General features: G+C 31.5%; 1 protein-coding gene across 11 annotated transcripts in view; it reads right to left on the bottom strand.

The window, feature by feature from the left end:
* The window catches only part of LOC118190257 (muscleblind-like protein 1), a 307429-nt gene that overhangs the window by 45245 nt on the left and 235673 nt on the right, over positions 1-26511 (bottom strand). For 6 of the 11 annotated variants that reach the window (XR_015040246.1, XM_085813182.1, XM_085813177.1 and 3 more), the window contains 3 exons: positions 19016-19282; positions 8230-8427; positions 6606-6833 (listed from right to left, as the gene is read on the bottom strand). Coding sequence is in view for 10 of the 11 variants with exons in the window: in XM_085813182.1 (XP_085669308.1) it covers positions 6606-6833; positions 8230-8427; positions 19016-19282 (693 nt within the window). In the remaining variant the exon portion in view is untranslated. The remainder of the gene's footprint in view (positions 1-6605; positions 6834-8229; positions 8428-19015; positions 19283-26511) is intronic. The other 5 variants (XM_085813181.1, XM_085813187.1, XM_085813184.1 and 2 more) reach the window with 4 other exon arrangements.

Raw genomic sequence — 26511 nt, forward strand, 5'->3', positions numbered from 1 at the left:
ACTCACTCACTCTCTCTCTCTCCGATGTTTAAGGAATTTGTTTGAGTATGAAAACATGAAAATACACCACTAATTAGTGAATTCAAACATTCATAAACTCGCAATACAATCAATTCACAATTAGCGAACTGAAACATTCACATTGTTGTTCATGAAGTAAATGTGATTTTGTTTATAATAAAATGGTTACAAAACTGACATAACAGTTAAAAAAAAAAAAAAAAAATTACCAAAAAATTTAAACTCAGAATTCATGATAAAATGCAGTATTTGCTAACTGTTTAGTGCTGTACAGAGAAATAGCTACATTTTCCTTATTAGGACTTATTACTAGTGAAAATGTTTCAGAAAGAAATCTACTAATTATATAGAAAGAAAAATATAGAAATAAAAAATATTCTTCTCAAATAATTTAATAAAAGACTATGCTTTCTAACGTAGATTATGTTAGGTATTAAAGTTAAAAACATCCTTTTATCATAAACACTTAGATAATGAAGTCTTTCAAAATAAAACAGAAAAGTTTATAAATCATGTTTCTTGAAAATCAAGGCAAACACATAACCAAGACTGCCTTACATAAAGAATAAAGAATTCTTGCATAGAACTGTATTATTCATAGCTAAAATTCTGGCACATTATGACATCATTTTCTTCACAGATCAACAGAATCTGCCCACGAAAATTCTTTTGTAATATAATGATTCAATGTACAATATTACAAATTATCAAGGAAGTCTAAATTGTTTACATTCAACTTTATATCTGGATAATAACATTAATATATCCAAATGGGAACAAATAAGGAAACGAAACAGGAACAAGATAAAGGGGGAAAGTGGTAAAACAAAACCATTTTAAAAATTCAGTGCACATGACTACCATATTTATTAATACACAAAGAAAACTAAAGTTTGGAATCTTGTCAGTTCAGAGAATGTCAAAAAAAAAAAAAAGGGGGGGGGGGAACCACATTTGGATAATCATGAACTGGATTAATTAATTTGAATAATCAGAATCAAGAAAGTAACATAACTAAGTCACCTTCTTTCCCTAAGCCAAGGGTACTAAATGAAAGGCTAAGTGTATAATAATAGTAATAATAAAGAAAATAGGAAACCTAACTGAATTTTAAAAGAAAATGCTTAATTAATTATTCTTAGCACACAAAACAAGATTACATCATTAGATGAACTTCTTTCCTTCTAATATTAATCCATCAATCAAAGGTGCTTTTTAATAATAAAATAAAATAATATTTATATCACATGAAACCATGTTCAGAATCTACAAACTACAAGTGATTCTTGATTTTTGCCCATTGCCTTTATTTTATGAAAGATACACAAGGAAAATTCTTGTAAGTAAAAGAATAAATTTCAGAACTTTAACTATTAATATAAAAATAAAAAACTATAACTAATTTTGGGCATAAAAAATTCCAAATTTTGCATATTAATATACAGTAAACCCTTGTTGAAAGTGGGGGTTACATCACTAACACACAGAACGTACGGCAAAATCGTTATCTGCAAGGCTAGCTTTCTACGGAATAAACTAGTTAGGTATACTTTGCATTAAGAAAGCATGTATAATTTATAGCAGCAAAAATGTTATTATAATTAAAAACGGAAAGTAAAAAAAAAATTTAATTGAAAGAATTTCTATTACTTTTTAATAAATAGGTACATGATACAATTATTTTTTTAAATAGCTGGTCATCTGATGCAACTCATTAAAAATTTTGCAGTAAGAGGAGAAAGGTTTTCAAAACCTCTCATAAAAAATTTGGAATTTTTCATATTAATATAAACTCCTGCTGAATGCAGGAGTTATGCTACTAACACACAGCACCTATGGCAAAATCGCAATCTGCTAAGTTAGCTTTCTATGACAAAACAGGTTAGGTATAAGTTCACACATTAAGAAAGCATGTATAATTTATATAAACATACATATTATTATAATTAAAAACGGGAATAACCAAATGATAACAGAAAAGATATCTATTACTGCTTATTAAATAGGTACATGATACAATTATTGTTTTAAATAGCATTTTTTGCTGATGCATTTTATGTCTGACGCAACTCGTTAACAATTTCATAATAAGAAGTGATACGTTTTTCAATGCCTCTCAAAAAATGTCCTCTTCTTTCTTCATTTAGTTTTCTCCATTACAAAATCAGCCAGTTCCTTTACCTTTTTTAACAACTTGTTTAATTTCTAGTACTTTAAAAAGTCTTTATCTTCTTCACTATCGCTGCTTTCACTGTTGAGTGGTGTTGCAGGATCATCCAATTCCTCATTTGTCATTTCATGACTGTCATTCTTGATTAATTCTTTAATTTTTCCTTCTTATGTATCTGAAATCCTTTAGTGCCTGCTGCTTTTACAATTTCCTTGGCTTCACATTAAAGCAGAAATTTTTTAAAAACTGTTGACAACTTCTGGCTAGTCGTGATGCCAGCAAGCATTCATTGTGGATGACTCCACTTGTTCCTTGGCAAGTTTAATCATCTCTATGCAGTTTTTTATGTTTAATAACTTCCAAAATGCAATTTGCGTATTGTGCTTTTCTTCCTCTAGTGCTTTACTTGCAGGGAAGTAAACATGCCTGCCATAGTAGGCTGTGAATGTTATTGATTTCTTGATCCATCATTGAATAAAGCCCCTGCACTTGGATGCAACGCTGTTAGGGCTTCAGTATAGTGCTTTGGAGCATTATTAAGAATTAGAAGAACTTTAAAGCTCAAGTTATGCTTTTCTAAGTAATGTTTGACTTCTTCAATGAATGAATTTTCAAACCAATTATTAAAGAGGACTATACAACAGGGCTTACACTCAGCAGTGTACTGCATTTGATTGAAATTCTTATGTTAGACAAATTAAATAGAGAAAGTTAAGATAATGCATACAAGCGAAACTGTATCAAGCAAGTCCACATTCAACAAGGGTTTACTACATGGAATTTTTACCTCATTAAAGTTTAATGAATATTTTAAGCACAGCAATATTAAACAATTTCAAATATTCCATATGGAGGTACATAATATATGATGTAAGAAACATCTCTTATAAATTATAAAAATGCCACAAAATTTATGACAGATTAAATATATTTTAGGTTATGTCAGTAAGTTATTCAGAATTAAAACAAAAATGTAAATAAATTAATTATTTTCTTTAAGAACTCCCAATTTTTTGTTATAATTTGAAATTTGTCGCTATGAATTATACCATTCACTTGCCAGTTTGCACAGATGATAAATCGTCTGATAATATAATGCCATTTCAAAATCCACTATAAGCATTTCTAGGACTAAAAAAGAGAGAGAGCAGTGTCTATAAAAAAGTTCCTAAATTACATTTAAGAACAAAGGAACAAGAATAATAAAAAAATGCATGTCATTTTCTGAAATTACAGAAATCAAAATTAAAGAAAATTGCAGAAATTCGTATTATACTGTGACGTTCACAAGTCACATCTTTAGATCTAACCAGATATAAAATTGCATCAACAAAATACTCAAGTTTCAAAAGTTTCTTTTCAAATCTTTTTTCCCTTTTTTAAAGGAAAAAGAAGATAAGTGCATATTTTGTGAATTTGTAATGCAGAAATCATAGATAACTTTCAAAAGAACTTGAGTCTATTTCCTACAGTAAAATTGTAAACCAATCATGCCCAACTTTTCTACATTCTTCCGTTCTTCAGAAACAAATAACATATTTTACAGCAAAACTAAATGATCACATTATTATAAGTAAAGACACTGAACAGAACAATTCAGGAGATTATTTCAAGTATCTATGCTAATTGACACATTTCAACTATTTAAGTTTATATTACACAGAAAGAGCAACTCAGAAATTTCAATAAAGAAAACATGGAAAAGGTTTGCTAATGGCCTACGATTTACTTGGCAGTATTCCAGACAGAAGACTATTACTAAAACTAGAAACTAATAGTCAAATTTCTTAGCAGTAAAAGGAAAATACACTGCCCTCCAAACGTTAAGGAGCGGGGTTTTTTTTTTTTTTTTGTTTTTGTTTTTGTTTTTTGTCTAATTTAAAAATGAAGCAGCATCGACACAAGAAATTTACAGGAGATGTTCACTAAACAATTATTTAATGAATCTGACTTAGAATGTTCTTAAATTTCAACACAAACATGAATTGCAACAAAAAATTTACACTTGGCAGAGAAATCCAGTCTTGGAGAAACAGTATATCAGTTTTTCGAGGAAAAACTTTGTGGTAACATTACAAAAATGGATTCTAATAAGGAATGTGTCTACCCTTAACCACAATACATTGGCGGCAGTGACATTCCACGCTGTCAATGATGTTGTCGGTCAGTGAAATGGGAAGCAACGACTAGACATGGTGTAATCCTTGTTCAAACTCATCTAACGACCCCGGAGGAGTACTTAAAAGCAGCAACCTGTCTCGCAAGGTAGTGCCAAAGATGCTCTATAGGATTCAGATCTGGGGATTGAGCTGGTTATTCCTTCCACTCCATGCTGTGACCCTCAAAACATTCTTCAGCAACCCGGGCTCAATGCGCATTGTCATCCATCAGAAGAAATCCAGGACCAATAGCAGTGGCATATGGGTGGACATAATGATCACATATCTCGTCTTGATATCTCACACCAGTCAAAGTTCCTCCATGGCACATGCAAGTCAGTGTGACCACCGAGAGAGATCCCAGCCCAAACCATTATTCCAACACCTCTGTAACTGCATCTTTCCACAATGTGGGATTGGTTATATCTGGTGCGTTATTTCTTCCAGATCAGCTGACAACCTGAATCACTCTTCAATGTGAACCTGTACTCATCTGTGAAGAGAACATATGTCCATTGTTGACTGGTCCCGGAGATGTGTTCTCTTGCCCAACATAAATGGGCACCTCCGAGTCCTCGGTTCAAGGGGACACAAACAACTGGTCATCTTGCATACAGACCTTATTGTTCAGGCATCTGCACAATAGTACTGTAGTAGCTAGAGATTCTTGTTCCTGTTTTCACTAAATGATCTGCCATGAGCTGAGGCACAGTAATGTTACTCCTTCTTCACGCCAAACATGTCTTCTAGACACAGAATCCTGGGATTCAAATTTATTCCATAGTCGATGGACCACACTATTAGAGACACTGAAATGTCTAGCAGCAATGATATCTCCGTTTCCATCCATTCAATTGCCCGCACGAATCGGGTAAATGAATTTCCTGGATATTGTCCACGGAATTGTAATAACAACTCAAGATCAACACTCATAAACAAAAATTACAATTTTTGCATTTTTTCTCCAACTTCTATATAAGAATTTATTTCTTTAAAATAAAAGTTGTAGCTATTGTTTTTGCATTTAGTTTCTTAAACTTCATTACTGTCATGTATATGAACTGTGAATTTAAACGTTACTGACATTTTTGTAATGGTGAGCTTTGAAAAACATGCTCTTCCTTAACTTTCAGAAGGCAGAGTCTAGGAGGATCCAACTTTTCCTTCCCATCATATTAAACAAGGAGAATTACTTATTTCATATTACCTTATACCTGTAGGGATGAATTTACACCAATATACAGCCCACTTAAGAGTAATTCTGCTTAGTAAGTATCAAAGTAAAAGCTCATAATTATAAATTAAATATGTAAATTTTTACCATTAAGACATGTAATAGTCATAAATATAATGTAAGTATAATAAATAAATAGATATAAATAAATATGATCATTCACTACTTTCTGCAGTTACACCTTTAACTACAGAAAATAATTATTAAGAGTTATTCAAAACTGCTGTAACTAAATCAGATCAAATTTCACATTCAGATGAATTACTTACACAGCAACCCCATTTATTTAGAATCTTTTTTTACAAACATATCTATAACACATACTTCCAGAAAAATATTATTATTTTCCAGATTAGCACTTAAGAAAGCTCTCTAACCTAACAGTCAGTCAGTTTGTTACAGCAAATAAAACCTAAACCAAAGTAAATGCAAATGTAATGCACAGTAATTCTTAAAGTAATATAAAGAAGCTTCATTTTTATACATAAGCATGTAAATATATATCTTAATAGAATTAATAAATAAAATAGACTAACTATATTCATTTTATACACTTGCTATTTACACATTAAAGAAGCGTTATTTTTTTAACAGCAACATGCAAAGTATGACCTCTATTTTGCTGAACATAATTATTAAATAAATTATAAGAGTAATTATATTAAGAAACTATACTATATTAATAATTTCAGAAAATCTGAGACTCGTTTTTCCAGTGTAACATGTGGTAACTAAAGAATTTTGCTTACATTATTTTACACATTATGACAATTAAAACAATGGATTTTGTTTACATTATATCATTTGCAACTGGTCCTCAACTTTAAGAGACAAATAAAATGCTTCATAAAGTTAAAATAATGAAAACATATATATACACAGACTTATGTTTTTGGACAAATTTAAACTTAGTTTTCTTCAGTCATTTAATAGAGCCATTCCAGAAACTTTTGTTACATCCAAAGCAAATGTTAAGCAGTGTGTTTTCTGAAGCAGACTGAGCAGAGGGAGAAAAGCCTACCACTGCAGCCGCACTGGCACGAGTCTGAGCGGCTTTCAGCTGCGCTTGCAAATGGGCCGGTGGATGGAAATAACGGCACTGGTCTCGCGTGCAGCGCCCCTTCACAAAATCCATGCACACCGTCACTGTGCCTTCACTACTGTCCACAGTCACATGCTCAGGAGGATGAGCGAAGCGACACTCTGTCTCGGAGCGCTTGCAGTTGCCACGTTGGAACTCACGACACACCTGAAGGAGAAAGCAAAGCAGAAGCCACCATTCAGAAGGCTGTGCTAGAAAGCTGAATAGCACCGACAATCTACATATAAGAATAGGGCTACCAAGATTTAAGCAAAGGCACAGTTTCAGCCTATTGCACAAAAACACAACTGCATGCATAGCAACAGCAAGTAATAAACATACAATGAAGAAATTACCATAAAGAAATGTGCAAGTGATACAAAAAACTAAAATAATAAACTACTGCAACAGACTTCAGCCAAATACTGTAATAATTAACAGAAATTCTAATAATTTATGCAATACGTAACTTCTGATAAATACATATATTTTAACACTAAGAATGAAAATGTTTACTTCCATACTACTTCCTCTATCCAAAGTTCATGAAAAATTTCTAATATAACATATAAATTTTATAAAATTAGCTTTTGGTTTCTAATAAAAAATTACTTTCTTAGCAATAGACTAAAATTCCCAACCTTTTGCAAATTTTTCTCTATGGGATTAAGGACATCGAGTGAGGTTAGTGAGGTTTTTGTCTTAATAATAGGCTAAAGGAATTATTATAAACTTTTTCCAGGTGATAAAAATGTTTTCAAGTACTTAAGTGTTTGAATATTTTCTCTTAAAAATGTTGTTCATGGAAAAAATTTATGTGAATGCATAAGGCAAAAGTTGACAGCTACTGTCTGATTTCTCATATAGTGAATTTAAAAAGTTTTTATTACAAAAGCTTCTTGCAATATGATAATATTGTTAAACTTAAGAAAACTGTCCCACGAAAATTTAAAGATCAGCACTGTAAAGGAGATTTATTAGCTCCAACGACGTTGATGAAAATGAGAAATTTAAATGGAAAATTATTAACTGGTGTCATGCAGTTACATTCATTAGTAACAACACCATTCATCTATTTTCACGGATAGGAAGTAGCTCCCTTTAATTTTAAAATACGATATTCCATTTAAAAAAATGAGAGGAAATAGGGAAGAATTCTGAATATTTTTCTTCAAATGAAACAAAAATATTTTCACAGATAAATTCATATATAATTTTAAAATCTCCTTTAAATACATATTTCAATATATGACAAAGAATAGGGAAATGGAGGATAGTCTGTTAAATAAGCAGTCAACTTTATGAAACTTTCAGAAATAAAAATATGAAATTTTTTAATTCATTATTTATATTTCAGATAGCATGCATTAAGTTGGATTAATAACAACATTTCCAATAAGTAGGCATAAACTAGGTAAAGGAACCACAACATCAGAAAAATTATACATATACTACGATAAGATGTTCAGCTTGAATTACAGGCATAAATTGCGGGGGGGGGGGGCATGCCTCTTTCATAGTATAAAAATCAATTCTTCAGCAAAAACTATTCTAAAAAGCAAACCTCTAATCTGTCAGTCCTTTGTAATTTCTGAGCAGCAGTCACCAAAGGTGAGGGAACTAAACTCAACGGTGAAGTGAGTGCATCTGCTGGCATAAGGCCGGTCATCATAGGAGTGTGCCCAAGATATGGGCTGAAGGTAGATGCTGCAGCCATTGCTGGTAAATATGGTGTAGTTGTAGCCTGTAAAAAACCATTCATCTGTGAAGAAAAATTTTCATTTTGTTTATAAATAAGTCTAAAAACAAATACAATAAAAAAATTATTGAACAAATTTTTTATTTCCTGAACCTAGTTTATAAACTATTAGGTATTTCCTTGTTAAAGTGGCCTTCAGGCTTAATTGCCGAACTGATAAATTTAACCGCATAATTTGTAATGAGAAAATTTCAAATGTCCCTTAGGTTTATGAAGTCTTTACTTTAACAAGGAAGTACTAAATAAATAAAAATAGCTAAACAATAAGAAATTTAAGTGGCTTATTAAATATAAACAAAAATATGAAAATACTGATTCTGAAAGAGATATGGCATTAACAATATAACAATGGCATTAACAATATAACAAACTTCAGGTAAGTTTTTTTTACAATCGCCATGTGAGAAATGGGAATTGGCACATTTCAGCCTTGGCAAGAAACAGATAGTTGCTGCACATATGCATCATTAGGAATCAGCCAAATGATGGACAAATAGCACAGAAAAATGACTTGAAATCATCTGGAGTTTTACCTAGCTAGAAGAATTTATGATCGGGCATCAGATCGGATGTGATATTTTTCACAAATTATTAGCAGCAACTGCTGAACTAAGGCAACTAGAAAGTGTCTCTTCGCAATGAATTTCAGATATGTTTCTTAATACCATTTATTTTATTTAGCCCTCTCAGCGACGCATGAGTTTAGATCCGTCATGATGGCTGGTATTTAAACAGCATTTATTATTTTAGTTCTTAGCTTATAATTTTAAATTATAAGTTAATATATGCCAAGTAGCAAAACTTCTGATGACCGGATAAAGCCGATTATGATGCTCAGAGGTTTAAATAAACTGCTTACAATACATAAACAATACAATACACTTACAATAAATAACAATTAACTAAAATAATAAATACAAATTGAAATTGCTTCTGCACGCTAATATTAAATAAACTGTGTAACACAGATAGCTACTGAATAAGTTGCTCATGTATACTGATAAATCATCCCTTCTTGTTAAGGATGAACATGCCAATTTCCATTTTTCAGTAAGACATTTCTTGGCATAACAGGAAAGCACCCAAACTTCTTAAAAGACCAGGATAAAAATTTAAAAAAAAATTCCATGTTAATTAAAATTTATTATTGCAAATATAATTAATAATCTAAATAACCAAAGGAAAAATGACAAAAAATATGCAATAATCACTTAAAACTATTTACTTAAATTTATATGTACATGCATGAGTAAAAAGATGAAAACACTCAAATAATGATGTTTTTAGTCACTTCACTAGTGCAATTTCCTGCGAAAACTTTTCCTTAAAATAAATATTCCGTGACATGCATTGCTTTAATTCTGCTTTTTATTTCCTTCTATGAAGTAAAGGAAGTATTATAATCAGAAAAATTTTTTATCAGATTGCAACAGAAGTATCAATTCTGACCATCCATTTCTAGCACGACATGTGTATGTACAAATAGAAGAGAGGAATCTTTATTCCCAAACAGATTATGAAATGGAATCAAAATGTATTTATTCATGATGTCTGTACATACATGTATAAAGTATCTCACACAACAAAAAAATGATTAGCCATAGAACATTGAAATTCTGTATATGAGACTGATACATCTAGTTGCTCACCTCCCCTTTTCATTGCATTTGGCAGTACCAAAAGCACATATATATGCAGTACCAAAAGCACATATATATACCCACCCTTTACCTGGGTAGTCCTTTATTTTTGCAATCATTGTTCATAGTTATATACTTCCAATTACAGAAAATTTTAAATGAATTATTTTGGATGTGTCTGATTAAATAATAATAATAATTAATTTTGGGCAAATCTAAAATTTAAATGCAGTCTCCCAGTTCCTATACTTATATTTGGGAAAGTTTTAAGCTCAATATAAAAAAATAAACGTAAGAAAATTTTGTCTACCATACACAAAAATTGACCAGGATATTTAATTTCAAAATTTGCCATTTCTGAGGAAATAAGTTCAAATGAAGTGCGGGAAAAAAAAAATGTGTGTAATTTAATATGCCATGAAGTCATGTAGTGTCCACATCAGATTTTTTGCCCGACATGAAACTGCAAAATTTGAATAATAGACTCTTTGATTCATAAGTTTGGTGTTAATTTTTTATCTCTTTCCCCTAAAAAAAATAAACAGCTAGATACATTTTAAAGCTGATGACGTTTCTTTTTTTTAAATTAAATTAGTAAGAAGACAAAATTTTGAATTTTATAATCACTGTACAAATGACACTTGAATTATCATAACAGGTTTAGAGATGTTTTAGTGAAGGTTTCTCAATTACAGGAGCAATTCATAGTTTCAGGAGAATGCAATCAGCCTTTTTAGCTAAGTATTTAGTTTTTTACATATCTAAAAAAGCTACTTTTTTTCCAAGTTCCTGTATTTATCAACATTTTTTATACTTTCTGATGTTTATAAAACACATTAAAAAATGTAAATCTAAATAAATGTATGTATTTTTCACATTTTGGAAGAAAGGTGGAGATGATCTGGTGATGGTGAAAGGGATGCATGGAACAAAACAGGTTCAGAACCACAGTTCTAAGTTGACTTTTTTTTGGGGGGGGGATTGAAAAAACTCTCTAGCATTTAGTTTTTTAAAGCATTGCTAATATTTTGTTATTTGAACCTTCTTGATTTATGCAGATCATACAAAATGTCAAGTTCTACATTTTAAAAATGTTCTTCTTCAAGCACCAAAAAAATTTTCATAAAATTCTCTATCACACAGTGCATATTTTTTATATACACCAAACTGATTGGTCCTTGCAACTGCACCAATAGCTTAGCCCAATCAATCACACAGCTGAGTATTAACCAGTACTTTGCCCCAACACAGTTTCCCTGCATGATTTTTTTTACATATTATACTCAGTGTTTATTCCAATTCTTATCACTTATTTATTATTATTTTTTAAATTTTTTTACTGGGCCATCATTCCACCCCAATCTATCATTCTCACTATTTTAACTATTTATGATACTAGCAGCATCTACAAGCATATTCTTACTGTTTTAACTTTTTGTGATATTAATAATAGCAGCATCTATATTAATTGCTAACTCATTACAAGTATTTTCATATACAGGTAACAAATCTCTAAGATGTCACCCAAAATTCCAAATGAATTTGGCCTTCTGTGAATGTGGTTATTTTAGAAATATGATATTCAATTTTGATGTCCATTTATACTACCAGATATATTCTCATTTTCAGAAATGTTTGTTAACCATGAGAAGATTCACCATATATATATATACATATACATATTGTATATATAATGTTATATGATCTTAAATTCACTTAGTGCGAAATCGAGTTATTCTACTATATATATATATATATATATATATATATATATATATAATACATGTATTTAAAGTACTTATACATAATTAACACTGTTTTTGACATTTTGAATCTAAAACAGTTAGATATTTTAGATCTAACTGCTTTTGATATTTTAGATTTTAGAAATAAAAATGCATTTTAGTGCAACCACACAACAGACATCAATCAAATAAACTACTGATTAATCTGAGAGAATAGGAATGAGCACTACTGAATTAGAAAAACACAGCAGCTGGGTTTGGCTCTATAATATAGTTTTAAAAAATACTTTTTATGATTCAAGTGGCCACTAGTTTCAAAACATGCAGTAGTTAGCAACTTGAAAAACTTTACTTCTACAGCAAAAGTTAAAACATGCACTATGCAAAACTGTTACAATTAGTAGTTTACCCAATAAATAGCTAATAAAGCAAAACATGTTAACAATAATAATGCAAAAAAAATTAATAATACACTTCTGCAATTGTAAAATTAGAACAGGAAACACAATAATAAACCAACAGAATAAAAATAAAAATGCATGCAATTATTTGCTAGATGGCAAGCTTATGTGCAGATGTATAACAGCATAATGGTTAACAAATTTCATTTTTTTAATTATTCTGATACCTTACACAAAATTTTGATTAAAAACTGAACATATATATGTAATCAAAGACCTTCTTAAACTGACTGAATTATAGTTTCATTAACAAAAATAAAAGCAAAAGCATAAAATTATTTTAATAAAGAAAAGAAATTTTGTGGGACATCAATTTTAATACTTAAAATTGTACCGTTAAAATAAACTATTAATTGTAATTTTTAAGTAAACTGCTTTCTTTTGCATGCAAAATATACTTTTCAGCATGTATTTCTTAAAATTAATATGCTAACAGTAATATTACCTTCTAAAGTACCTAAAATCAGCAAAAAGCAGAAGTTTTTCAGTTTAAAAAAATTAATAAATAAAAGGAAGAAATGGGATGTAATCTAATCACGTATTGTGCAAAGTTAAAGTACAGAATGCCATCCAGCAAATTATGTTAAAAAATAAAAGCAAATGGAAATAAAACCAGAAAAGTCAGTTCTTTGTGAATACCACATCATTACAACAGGATCAAGGGAGTTAAAGCAATAGGTGGACAAGAGAATAATGTTTACAAGCTACACCTATCTAAAAGGGAATTACGTAAACCATAGCTCTAAAATTGTTTTAACAAAAGCATGCTAGTGTTATACAGCTGATGAAAGTCCTATATATATAAACAGAAAAAGAAAAGGAAGAAATAAAAGATATAACAAACTTCCACCATGAAATGTTATTTATGCTGCCTGGACGGGTTCTATAATTAAGCTAAAAGCAAAGGAAGTGCATTAAATGATGCAATGAAGATAAAATGTTTATCATAATGTATTCACGTTAATCACAAGTTAAAAAGTAGCAGAGCTAAATCTTAGCACTATACTTAGAAAGGGAAGAGGGGTTCTATTAACATTTCAAAGAAATTATTTATATTGAAGAAATTAAAAAAATACATGCTATTTTGCCTAAAGCATTTTACCAAGCTAATATGAATAATCTATTATATATATATATATATATATATTAAAAAAAAAAAAAAAAAAGCGGGGTGCAGTTTTGTTCTGAATTTCAAATTAATTTTCAAGCCCTGTAAGGTCTATCATGATATAATATTAAAAGATTTTATTTAAATATTTGTTGTATTAATAAGCTATGCATGCTCAATTACTCAATTTTATACTGATTTGCACAATTATTTCTTATTTTTTTGCTTAGACACATCTCAATAAGCAATTTTAGGAACCATTTATTAAAAAAAATTCTTACAGCATAAGAAGATAAAAGAACACTTATAAAGCAAAAATACTCAGTATACTATCTAAAAGAACATAAATGAGATATTGTGTGAATGAACAAAATGAAAACAAATATTTATGAGTAATAAATATGTATTCAAAACTTTTACAAAGTACATAAATCTACAGCAAATTAATATTAAATAGCAATTAAAATTACTGCTCAAAATGTATCAAATTAAAATTGCAAAAAACTTCAGCAAAGTTTGCTTTTAATAAAAAGTTTTTATTATTATTTATTTATCAATTTTTTAAATCCCATTCAATATAATATAGTCTGACAGCATAAAAGATACACATCAGAGATTTTAAGAAGCAATAGTCAAAAACAAAAACAGCACATAATTAACTAACAGCATGCAAATATATATCATCTATACAGAAAATGTAAATATATGGATAGCACTCTATAAAATAATGTATTTTATTACAATTATCCCCACATTCAAAGAAGTAAACAGAATTTTATTTTTATATAGGAATTTCATGCACTTCAGTTACTTCAGTGTTAAATGCATTAATGCAGTGTTTCACAAATGCAGTGTTCACGGTGTGTATGAAAACACATAAACACGTAACACATTTCCTACCAAAAGCTTTAAATTAGAACTGCAATAAATAACACAAGATAACTAAAAACAGTTAAAACTCGTCTACTATTTTCTCTGAGTGAAAATTATTTTTCCTTTTAAAAACAAGATGCTATATAAGAATCATAACTAGTTTCAAACATAGTCGTTAAATATTAGTATGTCAACTGTGCACTTACTCGTGAATTTTAAAAACAATTAATGTAAAGCTGTAGTTAATACATGTTAGTGATATTACAACAGCTAAGTAAGTATAAGATCACAACAACTCGATTTACTTGATAGAATATAATGCATTCATAATTTAATCCTGGTTTTCTCAATTTATGCTTCTTTTTAATAATAAAAATTTATTGCACCTACATTACCTCAAATTAAAACTCATCCTGAAATACAGAAACAGAATGGTATTGATTAAAGACTTCAAAAACTTTTATCGTAATGAAGTTAATAAAATATGCAAAGACACCTCCCACAAATAAGTCAGTGGTACAAATTGAAAAGCATGATGCTTGCAGACAGACCTGCTTAATATAGTACGTACAGACTTGTACAGGCTCGGGGCTTTAGCATTTTCAGCATCTCAGCAATCAATACATTGGAATCAAATATATGTTGGAAAATATATCTCCATTTAATTATCCATTGAAAGAACATTTATCTGGGATGTTCCAAAAACCAGCTCCTTAAGTGGTTGTTTTCGTCATCTAAGAGGTTATATTTTAGGATTTTTAATTGATAACTTGGAAAGAAAATTCTACTTTGTCAAAAAAATGTTTTTGCTTGATAATGTGTTTATTAAAAAAAATTACAACTTGGATCAACAGGTATGGAGGGTTGACTGGCACAATATTGTATGACTTTTTACAGCTGCAGGACTGTAATGTATATATAATCAAGTTAAATGTTTAAACGTTTATCAAATCAAATTTTCCTTGCTCTTATTGCTCAACTGTGTCTCATGCCCATTTATTGTCCCTCGGATCTGAGAAGATCTACTGGTAGTGATTGCTAGATCTCCTTAGTTCTTGGAAGCAGTCCAGCCCACACTGGAAAATACTGCTTTGTATCAACATAACAAGCACATTTACGTGATCTTACCATTTGAGCAATTCATTCATGTGCAAGATTAGAATGTACATGATTATTAAAATGATTATTTTTCATAAAAATACAATTTTCATCCTTGTTCAAGCATATCCCACCAGTGACTTTGTGATTCAGACCACCGAATGCTGGTAGTTTTGCTCAGGTTTGAACCTAGGATTAATGGGTTCATTGTGTGGGTGCTTTTCTTCATGTGAAATGGAAATATGTGCCAGTTTCTCTTAGAAAATCCTCCATAAAGGCATACTTCCACTAAGGTAAAAAAAAAAAAAAATTAAAACCTTGGCCCATCAGTATATAAAAATTTACAAAGCTCAATTATATGCAGCCATTTGAAGACTAATTTTAAGGGAAAAAATTTGAAGATTGTCAATATATTATTTCATTATTTATCCAGTCATTATATTCAAAACACAGCTAAAACACATTTCAACATATATTTCTTTATTACCTGCTAAATACAGATAATTTATTTTTTTAAATTTTAATTTTTATGTGTAATGGCGGTGCAGTAAAATCTTGCTTAAATAAAATACAGATGCAAAAAACTACTGAAGCATTCGATTTTGAAAAGCAGTTATTTTCAATGCTTTTAAATAGATCACTTTTCCCTGCTCTCCCTCCAACTGCTTCAGTCTAATGCAAGGATTTTCAATTAATGAGAAATTTTTCCCTAAAGGAGAAAGTGTTTGCACCACATAAAATTTGAGAACTACAGACCTAAAGAGTTCATACATGCATTATGATGAAAATATATAAGCTACCAAACATTTAATCTTGCATACCAAAACAGCGAATAATACTCAGTGTAAAAGGTGACTTCACATACCTGTGTTCATTAATGAATTGTACTAATTAAAATTTATACTGTACTTAAAAAACACTTAACTGCAATACTACTAACAATGAAAACATAAAAGATAAGCATAAAACATTCTGCAGAAGAATAACTAAGTAAATTCTAGCCATTTCATAATAATAATAATAATAATAATAAAATAAAATAAAATAAAAAAAAAACTTATCAATGGCAACTACTAATGTTATACCAGAAGAGGATTTCTGAAATTGGAAATTCACAATTTCTTTAGACATTTAAATAACATATTATTAATTTTCAGGAAGTGCTTTTCTGGTTTCATTCATGGCACAATGATTAAACAGTTTAAAGTAATAATAACAACATTCTGGTACTGTTGCTGTTGTGACTTATCTTACTTGCCTAAGAGTAACATCAGAACAATCTCATGATATTCATCATAGCAAGGAGTGCAAGATTGTTCCTGTCATTGGAAAGAGCCTTGAGCGCACAATACAGGTGACCGTACGGCTTTGCTCAATTCTGTCCCCAATTTTGATGGAGAGCACACCAGAGGGCACATGTCCAAGAGCCTCCCAACCCACCTCTCGAGAGGATTTCTGGCTCACCACATATTTAGAGTGCCCCCTTACCACACATACGATACATTATGAACATTCATGCCTTCTCCGGGATTCGAACTCAGACCCTTCGGTACAGCAGTCAGCGCCACTAACTGCTATCCCAGTTTGTCGGCTTCTGGTACTGTTTTCTATAATATCTAGTCCATATTATTTCTTTAATACACTGATACTTCAGTTTGGCTCAAGATCATCAGCATGTCAGATATGATATAAACCTTCCATCATCATCAGTAGATATGAGCACCTAATAACAAAGATTCATTTTTAGTGTAGTGCGTTATTCAGTTTGTATATGAATTAAAATTAGAATCCACAAATGGTCACAATAAAGTTTGTTTCTGATTATCCTCACTTGAAAAGTGAAAACGTGAAAAGTATTCACAAAACAATATGCTATGTTTCTAAATCAGGTAGACTATGACATTGACAGGGATGGCAGCTGCAACAGAGGTGGTAGTTAGGCCCAGCAATTATTAGTATTATTAAAGAATTTAGGAAAGTACTGGGCAGCAGAACTTAATAAAACATTGAGACTGCATAGAGTATCAAAGAGTCTACAGTCGACTGCGGAGATCACCAAAATGTATTTATGTTGCAACCCAGGTATGTGTACTTGCACAGTAGGGAAGCACAGATTTCCATCTCCAAATTCGTTAGCTATTAGCATTTGTTTTTCTTGTAATGAACGTATTTTTTCTCCTAATAAGTACAGTACAAAGTCCGTAATCCGGACTCGTCAGGACTTCAGCGATTCCGGATTAGGGGTTTTTCCGGATTATAGATCATCAAATTAAATCTGGTAAGATGGCACGCAGAAATTAAAAATAAATAAAGAGCAATTATGATCTAAAAGGTATTAAAATTTACACAAAAACAAAAAAAAAAAAAAAAAAGAGTAATATTTATTTGTTTACTTTTTTAAACATTTCTTTCAATGTAACTTTCTTCACTATCGGAAGCGCTCATGGGTAAACGCTTTACTGGCTTTACACGCATGCGTAAGTTTGTGGTTTTGAGGTCCGGATTATAGTCATTCCAGATAATGGACGTCCGGATTACGGACTTTGTACTGTAATTGTAATGGGACTGTGGAGTTTGCAAGCTAATGAAAAAGAAAGCAAAATTTGAGTAACTTTGATTTTTTTCTAGTGTACATGGGGAGAACAATAGTGCAAAAAGATTACACAATGATTTCTTCAGAAAGGCAAGTGCTTTACCACAGATGTTTCTTGCTTTTTAAATTTTACTGATTTATTGCAATGTTATGGAATTCTTAGGGCAGTACCATTTTCAAAATGGTTGTAGCCATTTGCATATTATCTCGAGAGAAAGTTAGTCACTAATGGGATATCAATTTTTTTTTGGGGGGGGGGATGGATGCTGCAGATAATCAGAAAGTACTACAGTTTTCAATTTTTCCTTACTACTGTTTACAGCAAGCAGAATATTTTCTATAACAACATCCACTGCAGCAAGATAAAGATAACTTTTATTTCCTCAGAATGCCTTAATTTTCAGCTTATTTTAAAATAAAATATGGTGCTATAATTTGACCTGAGGCTGCAGCCTAGAGATATGTAAAGAATGATATATATAGGCCTAAATAATCATATTTTGTAATAATAACAATTTTTTGTTATTTCATATATTAAAAAATAACATAACAAAATTAATTAACATAAATTCTGAAAGCCACCCAAGCTTGAATGTTTCCAAATACTATTGGCAATATATCTTCTTGTATTTATTTTTTGGGGTGTATCCAAGCATGTGGCTTCATTCTGGCCAAAAGTCGGTTTCTTATCCATTAATCACTGACGGGTAACAGAAAAACTTTGCCTATTTCTCTTGGTCAACATGAAGGTTAATACACACATTCCAGTTTCAAAGATGATAATCAACACAATTTGGGAAACACTGCACTATACATGCATAATTTCGAAATCACTGAATGGTAAAGGAGTTTTCATTTTTAAAGGTATGCCCCCTTTTATTCCCTTTTCTCTGATGCAGTACGATAAATCTTGTTTCATCATATAAAATTTAAGGAAAGTGATACCTCTTGTCCGTTTACAGAACTTTAAGCAAGCAGCAAGTTTTCTGATAACTGTTGAGCATCCTAAAGAACTGACTTTCCCATGATGCAAAGGGAAAAGCTGCTCAGCAGAGTGCATGATCCATACTCACCTTGAGTGCATTTGCACTCATCAGATTCAGTGCAGCAGCGCACTGTTGTTGCTGCTGCAGTTGTTGCTGTTGTGCCAGCTGACTGTACAGAAGACCACTTACCACTGCAGTAGGCAATTGGCCTGTGAGAAGCGGCTGTAGAGGAATTTGCTGCAGCAGAGCATTCTTCAGGGCAAGGTGATTACGACCATTAATGAGCAGCTGATCTTTCAGATGTTGTGGAGGGTGAAAATATTTGCACGGTGGCTTTTCACGGTTACATCTTCCCTAAAAGAAAAGAAAAAAAATTACTCGTCATGAAAAATAGAACATTAATGTAAACTACTACTTTTTAAAAAAAAAAAAAAAAAAAAAAAACCATGATAGTTACCACTGAGCTTGCAAAATAACTCTGTTAATTATTGCATGCTCTTTAATTTTTACAAACTTCCCCCCCTGACATTAACTGTAGTTTGGACACATGCAAGGTGTTTATTTTAACCAGACCCAATGATAGGCTTTGATATTTTAATTTATTGTTTAAGTATTTCTTATTTATTTAATATAGTAGTTTATTTACATCTTTATATTTCATTTATTTATTTTTGTTCCTATTATTTTTTTTGTTCCTGCGTGATGTCATGCATCGTCACATATCATGGCTTCATTTTCATTGCAAGGAACATACTGGTAAAAGAAATGAACCGTATATGACAAAACTTCCTCCGAAGCAGTCTGGATTTCAAAAAAATATCTCTACGACAAAGCAATTAGTATGGCTCTGTGAGTTTATTGGATCTGCACTGTTTAGGAATCAAAGTGTCGCCTTACTCATGCTAGACGTGGCGAAAGCCTTCGACCGCGTCTAGCATGAGAGGCTAATTTTCAAGCTCATCTCTCTTGACTATAGCAGAGACATGATTTAACTCCTTTATAAGAAGATGCAAGTTTTTCGTTAGTTTTGGAAACAAGTACTCAGAAGCTAAGCATTTGAATGCTGGGTAGCTCAAGGATCCATTCTAGGACCCATTTTGTACTTATTTTATGTGGCAGATTTCCCTAATATGTGTAAAGGTATTAACTCGTACCTGGGTTATTATGCCGACGATACGGCACTGGCCATTAAGTCGCAGTCAAGAACATGCATTAGACAAACTTCGGGAAAAAACACCAGCCATCGAACACTGTTGTACAAAATGGAGAATCGCAATTAACGGTCAAAAGTCACAGCTAATTATTATTGGGGAAAAACACTCTAGAATACCTCTTGACAGGAAAATCAAATTCTTGGACGTGGAAGTCCCCATAATTAAAAAGGCCACATACCTTGGAGTGGTTTTAAATAACAGATTCAATTGGAAGGATCATATCCAAAGTGCCCAATGCAAAGCCGCTGCTGCAATTTAAAACCTCATCCCGCTTATAGGAAAATCTTCAAAATTAGACCTGAGAAGAAAATGTCACATTTATACTGCGATAATAAGGCCAATCTTCTCATATGCATCCCTTGCTTAGGTGACCTACTCACAAAATGATAAGAAGCTCCAAATAATGCAAAATAAACTTCTCAGAATAATTACCAATATGCATTTTTATGTTTCAAATGAGACCCTTCATAGGGATCTACATATTGAAAGTGTGGAAGAATTTCTACATCGATCGAACAGAACTTTCTTTGATAAAGCAAGATTGTTTTTGCTGAGGACTCTAACATCAGACTACTTGCGGCCTTCCTCACCCGTGACTCTAATTTTCAACTTAATCAGATTAACAGTGCAACATCATTGTACATATAGGTGTCTTTATGTTATCTCATCTTACTTATTTTGCAATGTATTTCATATTTGATTTGTATTCATATTATGTATCTTAGTATTTCTTGTAGTTAATAAAATGTATTATGTATTGTGTTTTCCTTATTCCCCATCAACTCTTCATGAACAACACTTAACAAATCAGATTACCAACTTTGTCTTCGTCTCTCATGGTCTTTGGCTTTAATCTGCTCGTTTTTCTCACTTGTGATGTAGTCACCCTCTTCTTCCCAATTCCAATCCTCCTGCTACCTGGTCCTGACATTATACAGTCATGCGCCCTCTGGGCTAAAGTGTCAAGAGTCGGACACATTACGTAACAACAAGATTCCGGCAACAGCGATAATGAATTAATGAACATACGAGGAAGGCTTACTCCATCTATTCTAATCTCCTTGGTTAATTATGCAAACAGTTACATCAAAGTTCAAATGAATTTGGGGGGGGGGAAGGTAATCAGCAATAAATTTTATGTTTATTTGTGTTACCATTTATAATGAATTTTTTCATTTGTCTACGATAATGATTAAAATATTAAAAAATCACATCTATATCTATCATACAACAAATAATAGTTCACCACAATATGGTAATACCATTCAACTCAAATACATATTCTTTGATTCAACTGTCACGAAACAGCGAGATTCAGCGCCAAGTATGGATAAGCATAATTGGCACTAAATAACATTTGGCCTTCGGATTAATATAGTTAGATTTGCTTTTATCAACAAGGATATAAATTAACTGTTCCTGTTATGTATTTCTTCATTCCAGTTTTGGGGGGGATATATTAACATTTAAGTACTGCCTTCCAAAGAACAGCAAGCAGGATATTAGCTATAATATACTAGCTATAAAAACCGGATATTAGCTATAAAAAAAATGTGTATTAATGGACATGGTACGGTCAATTGATAATGGCTGACATAACAGTAACGGACTGGAACAACTACTGCGGAAAATTTGTAGTCTCTGTTTCCAAACAGGTAAAATCAGAGGGTTTAACAAAATAGTGGAAATCGATTAAAGTCTTTTTACAAAACACAAAATTGAAGCGGGTTGTATATTAATTGTTTTTTACATAAACAGGCATGTTCCTTGAAAATTCTGTAGTGCCGCTGGCACATCGGCATGATCTGCGCAAACTTTCATGGTTTGATAGTAGGCCATGATGGTAAGGGCGACAGGATAATACATATGTATCTAAAAATTTTTTTGATCAACTACTGGCGATCATATTTAGACTACTACATAATTAGAAGAAATTTCACTTAACATCAAATTACTGACGTCCGCTTCACATACTATAATTTTTAAAAAATGAAATTTTAAAATGATTTTTTTCTATTAAATTATTTAATGTAACTTTCCTTCATAAAATTCCAGCTTCTGTGTGATGAGTTAGGGAATTTCTACAAAACACTTACAGCTTTAGGACTTCTGTGAAGGAAAAGTTATATTTTTAGGTGCAACAGAGTTTAACGACTATGTTTTAAATCAAGATTACCACTTAACTGGAAAAATTTTATACCTTATATTGTATATACACAGATTTCATAAGTATCACACTCATAAAAAGATTGGCATCAAAATTAATTTCAGCAGTAATAGCCAATGGAAGGGAATCTATGTAATTCTGGAAAACAGCTTTTTCTTGTATTCCTGAAATTCAGTTAAATTTAGGAACTTCAATACCCTAGGAAGACTAATTTAGGAACTAGTTTGAATTTCGGAAGAGCACTTTAAATTCTGCAGTGCATTTTAATCTCGGACTCCAAATCAAGAAAGTTCTCTGCTCACATTATGTCTGCGCCACTATTTAACATCTATAATCCTGCATTAAAGAAGACAAGAATGACAGGTACAGCTGCAGCCCTGAAATAAGATAACTCTTTTAAGTTTTCAAAAAGTTTTTCTCGCTGAGCCGTGACGCCATTTCAAAAGAATTCCAAACTGACTTAAATTCACTTTATGATGAATGACTGGTGTCACTAAAATATTATTTATAACACGAGCCTTATATTAATAATTATTGGAAACTCTAAAAATATTATTAGATAAAAAATTATTATTAGATATTAAATATGCTAATACTTAATTAGATATCCTAAATTTCATGTTCTTTGCTAATTTCAATTTATAATCTTGCGATTTTATGCACAGGAAAGTGATACTTATTAAAGTACTTTTAAATACGATGGAAACTAAAGTAAAAATAAATAAATAAAAAAAGGGGGGGAAATCTGAGAGCTTTCAGATTTTATATTACACCTAAAAGGGCTTTTCACCCCCCTTTATTTATTAAATATTATGGTCTTCACATTTAAACCACACAAAATTCAATTAACAGCAATATCACAAAATATTTAAAAACAGCATAGCTTTGGAATTTCCAACACACATTCTCGAGCGCTGGAGATAAAATTCTTCCCCCCCCCCGGTACAGTGCTGCCATTGCTTGCTTTGAAATTGTTGAGTTTGTTAATCAAAAGTTCGTTAAGGTTTTACAAAATTTGAACTAGGTAATACAGTACAAAGTCCATAATCTGGACTTGTCGGGACTTCGGCGATTCCGGATTAGGGTTTTTTTCCGGATTATAGATCATCAAATTAAATCTGGTAAGATGGCATGCAGAAATTATACAATTAAAAATATGAAACCGTAATTTATGAAATAAAGAGCAATTATGATCTAAAGTGCATCAAAATTTACCAAAAAAAAAAGCGTAATATTTATTTGTTTACTTTATTAAACATTTCTTTTAATGTAATTTTCTTCACTATCGGAAGCGCGCATGGGTAAACGCTTTACTGGTTTTATGCACATGTGTAAGTTTGTGGCTTTGAGGTCTGGATTATAGATCGTTCCGGATTATGGTCTTTATACTGTATAACAAATTCAAAATTCAGGCTTCCAAGTGCCTATGTTCGGTTGGAGGACTACATTATTCAAAATTTGATGGCCCTTTTGTTTCACAATGTGAAAAACATTTTGTTTGGTATAGCATAATATTTGGTGGCAACAGTTTGAAAAGTGAACAAATGCAGAAACTGAAAGGAAGCAAAAATGCAGTTTTGAGAGTGATACCACTTTAGGTCTAATTCCTCTTTGGCCTAATAAATAATATACTTATTATTCTGTGGATAAATTTAATAGTGTACCATATATTAATATAACATAAAACTAAGATACGAATATTAATGACTAAAGATTAACTGTTCCTTCATAAAAGTGCTACAAATGTCTACAATACATTATGTGCTGAAAATCACCATGTGTGGAGAAAGGGAATTTTGTTCAACTTAAGTTTAATTAATTCGATTAATTTCATTTATTGTCAGGGAACATATTCTTAGTAAAACATGAAAACTTCTGGGAAATTCCTTCTGGGATTTATCAGGAAGATGTGATGGGTGTCAAACTATGCATAAGGATTCAGCAAACTAACATTTTATTTACTAATTTTTCATACTCAAAAATGAAATAAAATAAAAAATAATTTAAAAGCTTTCAGATTTTATATTACGCCCAAAGGGAACTTTTTTTTTTTGTTACATTTATTTATTACATATCATGTTCTTCGAACTGAAATCATAAAATTCAATTTAACAGCAATATCACAAAATATTTAAAAGAGCATAACTTTAGAATTTTGGATACACAGTCTCGTGTGCTGGAGATAAATCCCCAACCCCCACCGTACAGAGTTTCCATTGCTCGCTTCGAAATCGTTGAGTTTCTTCATCAAAAACTCAAAAACGCTTTACAAAATATAAAATAGATAATAACACAAGTTTCAAATTTAGGCTTCCAGATGCCCATATTCAGATGGAAACGTATGTTCTTCAAAATTTGCACTATAGTACTCTAGCATTATGGTTCAAGTACTATGGTACTCTAGGTACCATTGTTTTATCACAATGCGAGAAACATACATACATTTATGCAGATTCTTCATTACTTAATTTCTTTAAATATAATACAGGACTCTAATATTTAGTGGCAACAATTTAAAGAGGGATTCACCGTTTATAGTTAATTCAAAGCAAAATGCCAAAACGAAATGAATATCCCTTCTGGGTAAATTGCCCCTTTGAGCTAAAAAACTGATATGGACGCTACATGACTTCCTTGTCCGCCCTATTAAATTATAGTACACATTTTATGCTACACTTCATTCAAACTTATTCCCTGGAATGATTCTACCTTAATTAAACAAAGTTGAAAATGACTTCACAAATTCCATATTCTGAAATTACCTTAATTAAACAAAGTTGAAAATGACTTCACAAATTCCATATTCTGAAATTATATATCTCGATAAACTTCTACTGTACACGAGTCAAACTTTTTTAAATTTTATTTTTTCACAATGAGTATAAAACTTTCCCAAATATAACTATAGGAATCAAGAAACAGTATTAAAAGTTAGATTTCATTATTTACCGAGAACCTTCACCAGAAATGAGGTTTCACTGGGGGGGGGGGGGGGGTCGCTAATCGAAGGAACACCCAATTCTACACTAGAGCCCACACCTATGTACAGACGTCACAAAAAAAATCCAGTTTGGAAAACAGTCCTTTGTTCTGTTTGTACGTACAGATATCATGCAAAATAGATTCAGGTACGGTTGAAATATACCTTTCAGGTGTACAACAGATGCCAGCCTATTACGCTAGCGAAACATAACACTGCGCATGCGTTAAACATTAACCTCGCAGAACGGAGATGCAACTTCCCTGAAATTTTTCGTGATTACAACTACACTTCCTTCACTTCGTACAAGGAAGTAAAAACTGACTCATTGCGCTCCCCAGTAGAGCGGTGTTTGCAACACCAGGGTGCCTAGGCCAGAGGCCTTACCCCTTGTAGAACATTCTGATTCCATTTAACATTGTATCCTCAAATAGCCTTTCAATAAAAGCATATAAGCAAATTTCAAAATAAAGATGAATTAAGTGGATTTTTTTTTTTTTTTTTTTTTTTTTTTTTAATTTTTAATAGGTTTTTTGGGTATTGCTGTTAAGGTGAGAGCCCAGAGAAGCTGTTGAGCCATGACTACAGTATGACAAGGTAAGTGAGCAAGTTAATAGTCTGGATCCATATAAAGTATATAATACATGAAAAAGTTATATTACACAAAAAGTTAACAAATATGAAAAAGTAAGATAACATACATCACAACAGAGGCAGGTACAAAGAGATAAAAGTAAACATAATGCAGGCGTAGGAGTGAGAGTGGGTTATATAATATACACATTAAATTGAGCAAGTGGGCGGTCCATATTTACAAGATCATTGTAATCGTAATCACAACCTTTAATACAGGGGTTATCAATAATCTGCTGCCTATTATGGAACCTTTTGGCAGGCCTGTAGTAAAATGATCGTAGCTGCTCCATGCTCAGCTCTTCGTGTATTCGATTATTACGAATATACCACTCCGCATTGGTGATTTGTCTTAATACAATATTCTGGAAAGCCTGCACCCTGCCTCTGTTTGTCTTACGTGTGTGGGCCCAGATGGGACTGGCATAACAGAGTAATGGTCTGAGAATGGACTTGTAAATAAGTAACTTGTTGTCTATAGATAACACACTGTTCCGAGCAATTAAGGGGTTGAGTTGCACTTTACCAACTCAGAACCTTTGGATAATAGAAGTGATGTGTTGGGACCATGTAAGAGTATTGCTGAGGA

This window comes from Stegodyphus dumicola, chromosome 3, assembly GCF_044657685.1.
Source record: "Stegodyphus dumicola isolate Sdum_Otavi_A_Nest chromosome 3, ASM4465768v1".
NCBI classification, from domain to species: domain Eukaryota; kingdom Metazoa; phylum Arthropoda; class Arachnida; order Araneae; family Eresidae; genus Stegodyphus; species Stegodyphus dumicola.